The sequence below is a fragment of the Lichenostomus cassidix genome, chromosome 10 (genome assembly GCF_008360975.1).
Source record: "Lichenostomus cassidix isolate B80296 chromosome 10, HeHo_3.0, whole genome shotgun sequence".
In the NCBI taxonomy this organism is placed as follows: domain Eukaryota; kingdom Metazoa; phylum Chordata; class Aves; order Passeriformes; family Meliphagidae; genus Lichenostomus; species Lichenostomus cassidix.
Window position 1 is genome coordinate 17,493,288 of NC_139491.1, and position 15,650 is coordinate 17,508,937.

General features: G+C 38.2%; 1 protein-coding gene across 2 annotated transcripts in view; it reads right to left on the minus strand.

The window, feature by feature from the left end:
• Positions 1-15,650, minus strand: part of SCAPER (S-phase cyclin A associated protein in the ER) — a 135,630-nt gene that overhangs the window by 97,774 nt on the left and 22,206 nt on the right. For both annotated transcript variants that reach the window (XM_085070949.1, XM_085070948.1), the window contains exons 7-15: positions 15,337-15,453; positions 13,227-13,387; positions 6,736-6,998; positions 6,095-6,313; positions 4,302-4,472; positions 3,770-3,845; positions 3,213-3,330; positions 2,774-2,885; positions 2,192-2,332 (exon numbers count right to left, since the gene is read on the minus strand). In XM_085070949.1, the coding sequence (XP_084927075.1) occupies positions 2,192-2,332; positions 2,774-2,885; positions 3,213-3,330; positions 3,770-3,845; positions 4,302-4,472; positions 6,095-6,313; positions 6,736-6,998; positions 13,227-13,387; positions 15,337-15,453 (1,378 nt within the window). The remainder of the gene's footprint in view (positions 1-2,191; positions 2,333-2,773; positions 2,886-3,212; positions 3,331-3,769; positions 3,846-4,301; positions 4,473-6,094; positions 6,314-6,735; positions 6,999-13,226; positions 13,388-15,336; positions 15,454-15,650) is intronic.

Sequence of the window (15,650 nt, forward strand, 5' to 3'; positions counted from 1 at the left end):
TTTAAACAAAACAGCCCATGGAATATAAAAAGAGAATTTGAATTGTATCTTGGGTAAATTGAAACTTTGGGTAAAATACAGAAAAATCCTCTCAATTCTCTCAGCATCAAGACTTCATCAGTCCATTCCCTCATTCACAAAATGTGTAATGTTAAAATCCAGATGGATCAATCAGTGAAATACCCAAGTTGCTAGTAGAATCCAAAAGGTCTTTTGAGCTAACCTTACATACATATGTACTTACTGATTTAAAAAGTGAAATTATACATAGCATGAATAAGAAAAAAACAAACAGGCTCATGGTCTAATATTTCTTATCCATATAGCCTATTTCATGAATATATATTATCTATTCCAACTACATTTGCAACACCCTGGACACTTGGACACTGCAACTCCCAAGAACAAAAAAGAAGAAAAGGCTAGCTTAAAAGAACTTTAATGTGTCCACTAAAAAACAGGTAAAGAGAACATATACAGAGAGACAGCAACAGATCACGTAAAGGGTGGTAGGATCAGGTTTGTAACTTTGTTTGCTAACTAGAATCCATTTATAGAATGGATTTTACAGGTCAGTAAACAAGCAAGCACTGGGAATTTAGATAACCAACTGGGCAGCAACAGTTACCATGGTCTGCAGCTATCCTACCCATCAGCTATTTCTCTAAAGCCTTCTGGCTCAATTAACCTTGATTTCAGAACACAAGGACCTCATGAGGCAGCACATCCTACACATTTAAACACCCACAATATTTGAAACATCTGCTTATCTGGGGAACTATGGCAAGTGTGATTTAGTTAATATAATTAAAGAAGTCATATCGATGTAATAGAATAGTAATGAATGTATAGTAGACTGAATTAGGTAGTCTAGAAATCATATTAATCCAAGAGACAAACAGCAACTAAGTAAAAAAGCGAAATCAGTTTTGTTGTGCTTATCTTGAATAACACGACTAACCAGCTGCATCAATCACAGCTGGGCTACATGCTCATCATCTAATGAAACAGTTTCAAGGAGGTGCATGTATCTTTACTTGGGAAAACCAGTCTATAAAATGAAATACTTCATTTCTGTTGTGCTGGTTTTGGCTTCGATAGAGTTAATTCTCTCCATAGGAGCTAGCATGGGCTGTGTTATGGATTTGTGCTGGAAACAGTGCTGATAACACAGCGATGTTTTAGTTACTGTTGAGCAGGGCTTGCACAGCACCAAGGCCAATGGACTAAAGGGATATTTGAGACCAGGACATCATGTGCAGCAACAAAACTGGGGGAAGGTTGGTGTGGGGTCACTGCTTGGGGACTGGCAATTGTTTCCTTTTCCATCCCTTGTCTTTCTTTATCTTTATTACTTATCTCTCACTGTTATTTTCATTTTTCTTAGAATTGACTTCTCACCACCCAGTTATTAAACTGTTTCTGTATCGTCCCATGAGATTTCTCACCTTTACACCTCTGATCCTGTGACCCCATCCCACGGGGCAGGAGGCAGAATAACTGTGTGGTTGTGTGGTGCTTAGTTGCTGGCTGGGGTTGAACCATTTAAAATTTTATCAAAGTAGTATGAATGATGCAAACCAAAAAGCATCCATCTAGTGATCACCTTATGGAATTCTGTACTAAGTCAGAAGAGCACTAAACACACTTATTTCAGAATAACTGCCACATGCTAACTGCAGTTTTTTGTCTACTTCCAGCTGCTCAACATCATCAGTTGTGCAAAACACAGCAACACAACTACTGTTTAAGGACACAGAATGCTGGATCTAGAATGGATTTTTAACAAAGGAGAAGAGAAATGAGCTCCCCCCACTTTCCTTTCTACATGATGAAAAGCAGAGAACTGATAATTAGATCTTCTAGTCCTTCCAGGAGGACTAAGTATCACCTAAAATGCTGCCACACTCTGTGAGGAACAAAAGCAGCAAGACAACAATCAGCTCTTTATTTCAACCCATCTTTTCTTCCGCACGAACCCACCATGATGTCTAATAGCAGCAAATTAATTTTAAGTCATATTAGAAAAAAATGCTCCATTTAGACATCAGCATTTTCCTGCTTCATGGCACACATGTGTTCGTATCTAACCTGCACTGTCCCTCACAAACCAGTCAGGAGCACTCTGAGGTACAATACACATTAAAAGCACAGCTATTAAATAGCTCCTCTTGAAATCAGAGTCACTTACCTTAGCTTCCTCCTCTTGTGCTTTTTTCACAATTGCCTGTAGCTGCACTTCACGTTTGAATTCCGCATGGAGTAACTTCTCCTCCATCATGCGGCGTCTTTGATCTAACAATTCTTCTTTCCATTTCCTTACATCTTTCTCCTATACAGAATGAGCCAATGAATTACTAACACAGCATGGGACAACAGGGCCTGAATTTTCCTCAGGTTTTTCTAACAGAAGCTTTCTTCACGCTAACAAAATATTTTCATGCCCTACACAAGGCCTGCTTTAAGTTTAACCCAAAGTACACTGCTTCAGTTTGGTGAGTTTTACCATTTCTACTGGATACATGCAACACATTTCCACTCTTGTCATGCCTTCCCTGAATCTGAGATTGTCTACTACAAACAGTCACAGAAGTTCATGATTTGAAATAATGCTTTCTTTAATTGCTGTGGTACACAAGTCAGCTGTGAAAACTACCTAAACTCAGACTTTGATGAAAACTTCATTTCAACACTAGTTAAGATGTCTACTATGTGGAAAAAAATCCTTTTCTGAAAGGCAGCAGAGCAGTCCTTTACATCACAAAAAGCTTACCCTCTCTATTAATTTCTGAAGCTTCAGTGTCTTTTCTTCACGTAACTTTTCTCTCAGCTGTTGAGCTTTCATTTGTTTCTCCTCATGCTTCTTTTTGGACTCTGCTATTGTTCTTTTAATAAAAACCAAAGCAGAGCAAAAGCAAGTTAGACAATATTAACTGACAGTGTAGCAAACATTTCTATGTGATTTCAGTAAGAGAAAACAAATAGGCCACTGGAGGGCAATTATTTCCTGTAAATGTGAATACTGTTCTTCTGGACTTCTCTATTTAGTGGACAACGTAGCACGAGCCTACTCATGAAAAAATCTAGAAATACTTCTGTAGCACTATCCAGCCACAGACATAAACCAAGCAGATTAATGAGCAGTTTCAAGCAGCCATGAGCTTGGTTGCTTGTTTCCCCTGGCTAATCCAGGCAGGTAGCAAGCGCAGCACCTTTTGCGAGAGGGTGAGGAGAGTTTCTCGTGCATGTGGATCCCGTGGCCAGGGGGACGTGCAGGTTCCTCTTCCACTCTGTCTCCCCACGAGTTGCTCTGGCGCCACGACTCACGAGCTGTGCAGACAGAAACAAAGGTGTGGGTCATTTAAACACACTTTTCTACTAGAAATGCAGTTAAAAAGGATTAGTTTCTCTAGTTCTCCCTCAGATGGGTTACCTTGGGCCTAGGTGCAAACACAGACTGAAGCATCTTAATCCCTGTACTTGTTTAATGCTTAATGATTTTATCATACTTTATCCAGATGTTTATATAAAACTCCATTAAAAATGTAGAATTCTAATAGAGATACAGAAAGAGAGCTGAAGAACAAAGACACACAGAGATAGTTTGAATACAAAGTCCACCCTTCCTCAGGAAACAACATAGAAAACAACATAACTTGAAATGTGCTGGGCAAACTTCTGAAATCTTAACTGGTCATGAGTAAAATAGGCATTTTTCTAAATTTTTGCTGTCATTTCCATGTAAGCATAGTAATATATGAAAATTTACCTTCATAGTCTGCCAGAACATCATTCCAGTCCATAGACAAACCACAGAAGGATATGCTCCCATTGCCCATATTAGCCTGAAATTTAATATGAACCAGAACGTAAAAACATAAACCTTAACTCACAGGTGCACACAAACATTAAACACTGCCAACTCAGCAATATTGAGCAATGCTTCCAAACAGAACTGGCCACCCCAAAGACAGATGCTGCTTCTGCTCTTTCTGATACTAAAAATGAAGACTTTTGCTTCACCTACTCTTCCATGTAGCAATGAACATAACAAGCCCCAGCTCCCTGTTGTACCCTCAGAAATAGGCCAGCAGGACAATGACTGCAATATCAGAGGACTCTGTACCACTCAGCAGCACTGAGACTAAATATACCTCAGAGTGGCATAATTATTACATTACCTCATTTGCATGTAAAACAGGTTACATTAACACCAAAACAAACACTAACAAATTCTATATTAATATTCCACTGACAACAAAGCTTGAATTTGGGTACAGTAAGATGCACTGGACACTCACAGAGAAGTCACTGTCATTGTCAGTCTCGATATTAATGTCATTGTTTTCCTCTGCCTCAATCTCTCTGGTTAGCTGCTCCTCCTCTGCAATAGCACTGGCAATGGCTTCTTCATTTGCCTTCTCCAGGCGATCTGCTAACTCTTCTTTCTTAGCAAGGACTTCTGCCATGGACTGCAGGAAAATGACACCAGAAGAAAACCCCAAAATCAGCAGCAGGCACAAAAAAGAGGATTCCACAGAGTTAACAAGAATTATATGATACTTTGTTCAACCTTTCTTTACTTACAGCTCTTTTACCAGGAAAATTCATAAAGGTAGCTGAAATATAAACCCCACTAAAAGTGTTAGCAACTATTAACTCATTTAATAACTACATTAAACACTTATGAAATTAATTATTCACATAACTCAAAAACTTAATACACAAACACTGTCATTAAAAGCATGAAGACAGTTCTTCTGTAATTATGGCTTGAAATATTTACTCTTAGGGACTAAGCAAGGCATTCTCTGAGACATTAGTGCACGCCATACTGTTACCTCTACAAAAGGAATCATGTTCCAAAGTATTATTTAAAGATGGAAATTATCTGAACAGTATGAACTGTACAGTATCTACAGTATGAATTGTATCTGGAAACTTTACCATAGTTAATAGAATGGAATCTCAGGCTATACTTGTTTTTCATCATGAATAACAAGAAAGTGAGGCAAGAATGTAAGCCTGAATATGCTGATTGTCTTTTCCTTCTCTAGTGTCCAGCATTAACCAGTTCACTTCCACTCCAGCTACCAAGCAATGTGCCTCAATCCACAAATTGGTGTTTAAAGCAGTCTGAACTGGAGCAGTAAAATGCTTCCAAGACACACAGATCTCACCAACCTGGCAGCACCCTGAATGGTTAATAACTGAGCACCTGAAACAACGCAAGTGGAGGAGATGCTAGAAATCAGCTCTAAAAGCAAACAGGTACTTGGCTTGGAAATTATCTAGCAGGACTCCAGTTTGCAAAACTTAAAAGTGATCTACAGGAAAGCTTCTGCAAATCAGGATTTTAATCTAAGTTCTGACAAAACAAAACCAGAACAAACACAAACCCCTAAAAACCCCAAAACAAAGCACCTGAAAGTATAACCTGGATTTTATGTAACATTACTGCAATTCTCCAGTCAGAGAATCCCAGGGGAGACACACCCTGAGACCTGCAGAATTCTCCAGACAGGAAAGAACTCTCTTTTCGGGAAGCCAGATAAAAACAGAACACTGACTTCACATTTGTTGCTTAAGAATGGCATTACTCCAAACTGCTGGTTGTAAAGGAAGACCCAGCAGAGCAGCTCAGTGAGTCTTAATAGGCAGAGGTCTTTGTTTCTAATAGAATTTTGATATCCCATGTGTTTCCAGTTTGAATGATGAGCAAAACTGAAGTAAGAATTTAATGAGAGTGTGACTTAAAATGATTAACAGTGGAAGGAAATGAAAAATTTGCACAAACATTATTAAAAGAAGTAATGAGAGCAGAGATCTCCTTATTCCAAATATCACATTTATATCTTTCTTATTTAAGTTCAGAAACTTTACTAGAATTAAATTCTATCATGAAAAGTATCTGTGCAACAAACTATTTTTCCTACATTAAGTACTTCATAGATTTTTCTGTAATTTTTACCTAATGCTAACAGTAAACATTAGGTGCAGACATCTGTGCAACACAGAATGAAAAAATTAAGTCTTATATTTATTATTCACTCACAAATCTTATGAGATTTCTTACCAATCTGGCAGCACTCACATTTGAAATATCTGAGGGATCCATTTCAGTTTCAGATTTAGCTTTTTCTGTTTGATGACAGTCTGTAGTGTCAGTGCTCTGGGAGGAAGCTTCATTCACCTGCAGAGTTTTTGAACTGCAGTCAGTACTGGTGAGAACTGGAGGCATCTCAGGAGCTCGTTGTGAGGAATCTCCTTGCAATGCTGTGCCAGGGCCCCCATTGGCTTCTGAGGCTGTGAACTAACAAGAGGCATTTGCAAAATTAACAAAATGGAACATAGTGATTTTTAAAGTCTGAGTCAGATTTTAAGAAAACACCTGGCAGCAACAGTGAGTGATGCAAATAACTTCACTTATTTCAGGTGCTCATAATCTTGCAAAACTTGGATCTTTCTACCTGAAATCTATGTATGAGCTGTGCCAAATGCTAGCTTTTTGGAAAACATGGAAAAGCTGTCCACAGCATCATAATTTTAATTAGCCTATTTGTGCCAACATCTTAATGTATTTCCATAAATGTAACTGAAAGAGCCATTATTTTAAAATCCTTTTCCAATCTGGTAAGTTCATAAAAGCTCTAGACAACACCACCTTTAGAAAATGCTCTGAAGAAAAAGTTGCAAGATTTAAGGTTAGAAAATGGCTCAAAATGATGTACTGACCTGAGTCCTTTCAGTAAGAGGACCCTCAGACTGATGTAAAGGATCCTTCTGCAGCAGCTCTGTGCTTTCGGATGCAGCACTGCCAGTGACTGAATTCCCATGCTTGTTTTCTGCTGGTGGGGAAATTGCATTTTCTTTGTCACTGTCACCTCTGGACTTCAGTGATTCTGCAGCTACAGGAGCTTTTGTTGCCAAAGCTGTGCATCGAGATCGAATGGGCCTTCCACGCTGAACTGTTTCCCAGCCCTCTGCATCCTTTCGATCTACGTGAAAAAAAACCCATTCTCAGAAAGGAAGACTTATAAATAGAAGCATTGGAAACAACTATTTTATTACAGTATTACACAAGTTGTGGGAGAAAAATGTTCTCTTTAAAAATCAATACAAATAAAAATCAATGAAATATTCTTTAGCAAAGCTTTTTACTTCAAGGAATGCTATTGGTATCACAGACACTGGAAAATTCTATTTATGGGACACATTCTGTTACTGAAAAAAAGTGAAGTTACTCAGGCACAAAAAGGTGTGGGAAATGGAAGCATGTATGTAAGCTTTCCATGCTTTTTCCTTGCTATTTCATGAGACAATAAAGCACAACAAAGCAACCACACTTGCTCTTCTTTGAAGCCACAGTAACGTTTGAGGCCTTTTGTGAAAGTGCAAGTACAGACATAATTACACAATCAGTGTGGAAAGCAGAAATGTGGCTTACAATTCTTCCAGTGTTTTCTTTACTTCTTTTTCTGTTTGTTTCACTCTGATAACACAAATACACTAACTGGTGTCAGCTTTTAGAAAATTTCTTTTCCTAGATTCCAGGAAATAGCAAATTATTGTACAATGGGACTGCAAACTGAAGGAAAAAATAGAAAAGTCGTCTTCTTCAATTTACTTTGATTTCAACATAACTGTTACATACACCTTTCTGAACAACCTTTCTGATATCTCATATTAGTACATAGTTGAAAATCATTTAAAGTTATGTTTGTCTGCCTGAAGTATCAGGTCTTTAAGTGTGACCAGATTTCTAGATTTCAAGGTGAACTTCCTTCTCCGTATGTACCATTTTTGTGGCAATTAATAGCAGCACCTCATTTTCCATGTATCTTGAAACAACTGTACGTGATTCTTCAAAGCCTGACAGTACAACTCACAGGTGTAAAAGGCAGACCCAGGCTGTCTATTTACTGCACAAAATTTCTTGCAAAAAATGCAAGAATTAACTATGTATGATTATGCCAACACACTTTTGGTATAAGCTGTTTTTAAGATTGTTCACATGAAAGGAAGAGAAGGATGTGGGAGATTACTTTTACCTGGAAGAGCAGAGAAGCAAAAAACCCCAACACTAAACTGCCTGTTTTACAGAAGAAATAATCTAGAACACAACTTGTATAAAAAATTAATTCTCTGGGTATTTCTGAAGTTTTTACTAACAAAGATGGTCATGTAGCTCAGGTATAAAGACCAGAGCTTGAGCCCAAACGTTAAGGTTTAACACATGGACTGGACTAAACGGCCTTTAGGTGGACTTGAACTGATGCTCAATACCCACAGGAACCAGTGAACTGGAAATGAGCCAAAACCAGAACTAATGGCACTTTCATCCTTTGCTGCCCTTGGCATCCAGCATCTTATAAACATTGCTCATTTAACTATTGGATTCTTTTAACATTTCAGGATGAAACACAGAAGCGTGGCCAAACAGCTGGTGTAAATCCTGAGTTACACCAGGGAATTTGACAGGACTGTACTGGAATTTATCTTTGCTGAGCAGCTCGTGCAACAGCTGTTTTTACATAATTATATAACTGTTCACAAACCTTAACAATACTGGTAATGACAGATACAAAAAGATAATTTGGTATTTTACTATTGAGACTGTTTGATTCCAGAAAAATTCCTAGAATTTTAAAGTATTTAAAAGTAAACAAAATTCCCAAACTGTGTGAATGAATATGGCTGATCTCTTCAGATCACTGCTGGTAACCAGAGAGTCTGCAAAAAGCCTTTCTGTGTTCCTTTCCCATGTGCATTTGCACACGTCAGTGTGTCCCACTGACCAGAGATGGGAACGGCAGTCAAAACCACACCTATTAGATTTTTTCCCTTGCCACAGATTCTCCATTTGACCCCTGTAAGCAACTCTGGCCTTCTTTTCATTTCTTCATCTTTATACAGAAAAAATAGCAATACCCACAGGATCTAATGATGGAAACATGTTATTGCCCTCTCAGAGACTATCCTATCTCCAGCAAGTCTCCAGGGAACAGGGTTTAATTCCCCAGGAATCACAGCCAGATTTACTGCAGAGAGCTCACAGCCTGTGCAGCACCTGGACCTGCACCCTGTGGGACAAGGGCTGCTCAGGCCCCTTGAGCACCACAGCTGCTCCCACCACACCGATTTAGTAACCAATGAGACCACAAAGACTTTGCTCTATCTGGCTTAGGACAAAATCTGGCCAAGAATTTTCCCTGGCAAGTAACAGGCAACAGAGATTGTTCAGAAGAACTGCTAAAATCAACCAAAAAACCAGCATTGCTTTACTGCAGCAAATTTTGGATGGCAATTCCTTTTGCTTGTCATTTGCAAAACAAGACTGTGGAAACACTTCACTTCTATTTGATCTGAAAATTGAAGTCAGCTTTTACATAAAGGCATCTTCTCTACATTTAAAGAATCAGAAGGTACCTATTTGTAGTATCTACTACCTAAACATAATTTTACTAATATCTAGATAATAAGATATAGTAATAATATATGTATCTCAATAATTGCACTAGTATCTTTTACTAATATCTACTGAAGTTTATTCTACCAAAAAAGAATATTCTTGCCTGTCTTCCCTAGTTGATTCTGAGTCTCGTGGCGTATTTCTTGGTAGTCTAAAATGACAGAATCAATCAGAGTAAAATTATTCAGAGCATAGCAAAGCCATAATCACACTTACTAAAGTAAGAATGAATCTTTTCATAAAAGCCATACATGTTCAATTTTTAATTTGCATTTGTTCACTGTCAGATTCATACTTATTACCCAAGACTCAACCAAGCATTTTAATAGCCCAGAAATACTTGCACTAGAAAGAATATTGTTTGGTGACTTCTTTAAACACAAAGCAGATTTAATGCATGTATGTATTCAGACTCCTGAACTACCTGGAGTCAGTTTTACAGTGTGATACCACCTGACAATTAGCAATGCACCAGAAAATACTTGGTCATTTAAATTCACCAATCAGTTTAGTATTCAGTCATTTCCAGGCACGTTTTTAACAGAGAATTTGCAAAGCTAATATATTTATTGACATTAGATCACATCTAATCTGAGGCAAAGTTAATACTCAGCAGGGCATCAATCTTCCTCCATGTTTTTCCTAAGTCTGGAATTCTTACAGCGCAGTAGCCATCTCCACAGGCTAAGTATCACATGCTGGGTTTGATTACTCCCAGAGTTTTGTTCATGAATAATTCATCTGACTAGCCTGATCATTCTCTAGTTTCATGTGAACTTTGCTGTCCCTGCCTGCTCTTGTGTTACAGGGAAGTGACAGCCATCTGTTATCTCAGGGCCCTCACAGCCACCAGGCCCTTTGGAAGTTGCTCCATCTGGAAGAGCTGCCCAAGGAGCCTCACTGGAAACACCACTAACAGAAATCCAGGAACTATGTGCAAACTCCTGGGAGTTCTACCTCAGGAAATGCAAGATGCAAAGTCCTTCTAAAAAATGTACTTGCCAGTAACATCCTGCTAAACCCCCACATTACTGAACTTCAGCCCCATCTGAGCCCAAACCAGGACAGCTCCTTCACAGGACTGTACATCCTGCAAAGTCTCCAGTCTCAGCTACATTACAGAGAACATCTATTCACAACATGAACAACTAACACAAGAAAGATGATAATGACAGTAATAGCAGTAGAACCGAGCCTGATTTCAAGTGTGGCAACAGAAAAAAACATTAAGTATTTCTGAGAAGTTCACATGTTCTAGACTGTTCTTTGTTCTTAATTCTGTAATAACAATTATTCTAATTGTAAGCACCTACTTTCATTCCTAATACACACACTTGTATAACCCATCTCACTTTCTACCACAGGCTCCAGGAAGTTCATGACTGGAAATTGCTCAGACACTAAGAACAGACTGTATTTCATGTTGTAAAAAACAATCAAGCATGAAAGACAATTTAAAAAAAAATTCATCAAAATATTGAGGGTAACAGTAAGTTTAATGAGGGAAATGAGATAAGATGATTTAACCTCATTTAATTACGCATCCAGAAAAGGAAAGATTAAAGAACTATATGGAAAAATAATGCATTTTCTCTTTCCCTAAGGGCTTATTTAGTTAAATTTGGAAATTGCATCAACCATGAAACAGATACAGTATCATAGCACATCACAAATCCATTGTGAGACCTAATGATAATGCTGCTGGAAATCACTGGAGAAGAAGCGTTTGGGGAAATCCCATGGCTGTAAGCCCCAGCTGGGCTCCGGGTGGGCAAAGGAGCATTACAGGGGGCAGGGGGAATCCTCCTTTCCCTAAGGCCCACATGTACCAAACAGCTGGGAGTGCATTAGCGGGGAAGGGGCAGAGCAGATGACACACGAACCTCAGAGCTGCTTCAATAATGCATGTGAAGAGCCTCTGTGGCTCCTTTTGCATAAACTTCACGGATTTCCTTGTGCTCTCATCAGTGAGGATAACTGGATCTTACCAAAATGATTCCACCTTCCACACAAAGGACAACATGCTTGCACAGAGAATCTGATTTGTTAAAAACATCACAATTCAGCCATGAGAAAATCACTGAAATTCTCCAATGCTCTATGTCAGCAATTAGAGATTCTTAAGAATAAACAAAGTCTAGGAACAATTACTGTTCTTTCTTAAAATGAAATGTTTCAAGTCTGGATTGCATAGTACATTTGATTTGAAGATCACTGAACACTTGTAGACCAGTACCACAGGACCTAAGTGGCTCCTCTCTTTTGGAAGCTCATCAGCTGCAAGTAACATTCAATAAAAGACAGCACAGCACTGATTCTTCAGCCTTCTAAAAGCCTCTGAAAGTAACATAAGGATAAGGTCTTTTGTTTTCCTTTTAGCCTCTTAAAATTATCCATATTGAAATACAGGTCACTTATATTCCCTGTGTAGCTAATAACATTGTCCATATGCACAATACCTAATAAAGGTATTTTAGGAACAGCTTGGAGCCTGCACTCTGACACGAGCAATAATCACAAGAAAAAGCTTTTGTTATTAATAACTTCAACTACTGCCATAGATTAAAAGTAGAATTACACATCAATTACAGTGCTGAAAACTCAGCCAAACTGCTCCTGCTCTCTTAGCAGCTCACTGCAACAGTACACAGCAAGCTATTCCCTCATGCAAACAGCAGCCATCAATCCCCACTGAACCACCATCCTCAGAGTATGGGTTTGATGGTTCTGCTCTGAGCAGAGAAATACACTAATGAACTCACTCATGTTACATTGCAAGACACCTGGACAAGGTATTTTACTTGCAGAATATGCCACAATTCTGAAAGTCACTATACATGGCTTCTATTACTCCTAGGTTGAACATGCAACTATCTTAAATTGATACATCCACTTCTGGGAATTATTTTTTATTAAAGCAAAACCCAAAACAAAACAAACCCCAAAAAAACCCCAATCAACAAAAGCCAACCCCCCACAAAAAACCCAAAACAGAACCCAAAGCAACAACAACAACAAAAAACCCCACTAAACAAAAACCCCCACTTTTTATTTTCTTTCAGGATACCCATTTCTACATCCTGCTGGTTTTGCAGAAAGTCATCTGAGACCACACATGAAAAAAAAAATTAGAAAAAGCATGTCTGAAGAAGATCCAGTGCAAAGAAACTAACTTTATAAAACAAATGGTAGTTTTTCATGTCTGCAACTAAACAAATCTTTTCTAGAACAAAAGATCCTGCATCAAGCATTCTCCAAGGAGCATCTTTAGGGAAACAGTTCATAACTTAATGTGGTAACTCTTGTCTTCAAAGGAAAAACCATCAATTGTTACTTCAGCACAGTTCTAATAACATGTTCTCCCAGGACATGTAAAACTATCTTAAGCTCTTCACAGATTCCTGGACATGCATTATTCTTTAAATTGTTGAGCCATCCCAACCTGTAGTCAGTTAGACTGGCAGTTTGTGACCAAAGACCTTTTGCATCTTGGGATGTTATAAACTGGTATTTTAACAGATCAAATTCTACTTAGTGAAATCACAGCAGAGTATTACCTACACATGAAAACATACTTTTGTCTCAAACCTAACTATTGCAATGTAAGGCTCCATTAATCTTTTCTCTCTATACTTAAACATTGTATTTTGCAAAACTAGATTTAATTTTGCTTAGAACATAAGTCATCACATTCTGAATTAACTTTATACCACAGAGTTTGTGAAAATAACTTAAGCCACTGAAAAGGACTTGCCATTTTTCCGCAGTGACTTCTGTGCCGGAGGTGCCAGACAGGCTTGCGCTGTTGCCAGCTCAGGATTGGCAGCTTTAGTTCCATGGTTGGCTTTAACCTTATCAGCCCAACTTACACCAGAAGGAGCCAGGCGTGTTGCAGAAATTGTCACTGCAGGGTTCCTAAATGAAAGTCACAGCTCTTTTTAGTGTTTGATCAAGTAATAGAATGGTTTGTTAGAAAGCTTTATCAGAGCCGCAGGCAGAGACTATCAGAACGGTGCTGTTCAGAACTACTTCTCCTTTGGCAGACTCTCCAGGTTGTAGCAATTTACATTGAAAAGTTGGTGTAATTTACTCAGCAAATCTCTGTTTTTAATAAACAAGTTGAAATTTAATCTTTGTGATACTAATTTCTGAAGGAATTCATGGTTTTGGCAACCAAAGCAACACATAATAACAAATAATAACAAATAACATAATAACAAATTCTACACACTAAGTCTTGAAAAATACTCCTGTCATTTTAAACCTGCTGTTTGATCATTTAGTACTCCCAATTCCTTTTCATTAAAAATAATGAACAGAATTTTCCTGTTCATTTTCCACGTGATTTTATTTATCATACCCTTCTTCTTATCTCTTCTCCAAATTCTTCTCTTTTTGCATCAATGCTGTTGGATACTTCTGATTGGTCCTGTTTCCAGTTTCTGTACTTTTCCTACTTTTTCTGTACTGATTTGGGGAAGAGATGAAGATGGCTACAGGTATGAGTCACGAATTTCTACACTGGTACATCACTACCTTCTCTTCTATCCTCTATTCCTTTCCCAATAATTCCTAGCATTCTGACAAAAATTTTCATAGTACCAAGTATGTCTCAGCCCCTATTCTCTATCCTATTTTCTCTCTCACACACCAAATACCATAGTGCTCTGGGGTTCCCTTGCTTTGAGACACACAAGTGGACCGAGACAGAAGAAAAACCTTTGCAAGTGTGATGGATGGAAAACTCATCTTGTTATTCCCTGCTCTAATACACACAGTTGCTCATCATGTCCCTGTGACTGTGAATAAAACAGCTCCAGCAATAATAGCAACATGTAATTACATCCAAAAAATGGCTTCGTTTGAAAGACTAATTATGCTGAGCTGTTATGTTCTAATAAAAATAAAAGAGCATTGATTTCCACCAGATTCAAATGTTTCATCTGACTGCTTGTGCATATGTTCTCTCACCACCACATATTTAAGCAGACACCTCCCAAATGTTATCAGGTAGGTATCAATACATCCACCTACACAGGGCCTACACCAAACCCTCTCTGGTTTTTCCACCAAACACACATTTTGTTGTATTTTTGTAGAAATATTTGATGTGCAAAATTTCTGAGAGCTCAATACTCAGAGGTACTGGCCAAACAGTCCAGTATCACAAATCTGCTGAGGACATTGTAACCAGTGAGGACACTGGGCAGTGTCTGCCTTGGATCCCAACACACCTGAAGGAACTACAACACTTCCTGAGAAAGATTTCATTGAGACATCTGTGCTCTCCAGACTGAGACAGCAGCAGACAGCGCTGCTCTAAATTTCTGCACATTTTTCTTGAACTGCTTTCAGACATTTTAACAAGCAAAAGGTGCTCTTTTGTAGTATACAACATGCTCTACATTTTAACTAGTATCAGTTTTGCCATGCATCAGAATCATCATAATCTCACTTCACACTCACTCTTTGTGACCTGTATTTACTTCTGCACACTCAGCTGGCTATTCACATTGCACACACTGGCAGTTTTTAAATGCCAGTTATAGGCATTTTGACCTTTGTTTTGTAAAGGGAAGAGAGTTCTAAACAGATAACATGAACTACATTAATAGTATTTTATCTTCAGGTCTTTGTAATGACCAGTAATTAAATTTATCACAAAGTAAGGAAAAAGTAAGTCCTTGATAGAATTTTCCTTTACAGATCATGGGCTTTTCTTTTATGAATGCAAATAATTGCTCATATGATTTAATAAACAGCAAAACAATACACTGGTTACTACAGAAAACAGTGCATTCATGAACTTTGCTTCAAATGCATCTTTATTTTAGCTTCAATAAACTTATTAGCTGGTTTCATACCCAAAATTCAAACTCCTTCGAGCACTTGAAGTCACACTAATCCTATCTGTTGATGGACTTGGGATCACATGGCGTCCTGGAGACATTTTCTTTACTTCCCAGGCCAGTGAAGTAGGTCTGCAAATCCAGGAAAGAAAAGTTTAAAAATACAATTCACATGAACTATTCCTCTGTAATCTTAAAGCAAAACCAGAACCAACATAACAAATCCTGCTGAATTTAATCACTCATCTTAGCAACTGCTTCTATACCAACTCCAAGCCCTATTGGCCAGACCCACATCAAAAATAATGCATCTTCTCAAGACTACAATG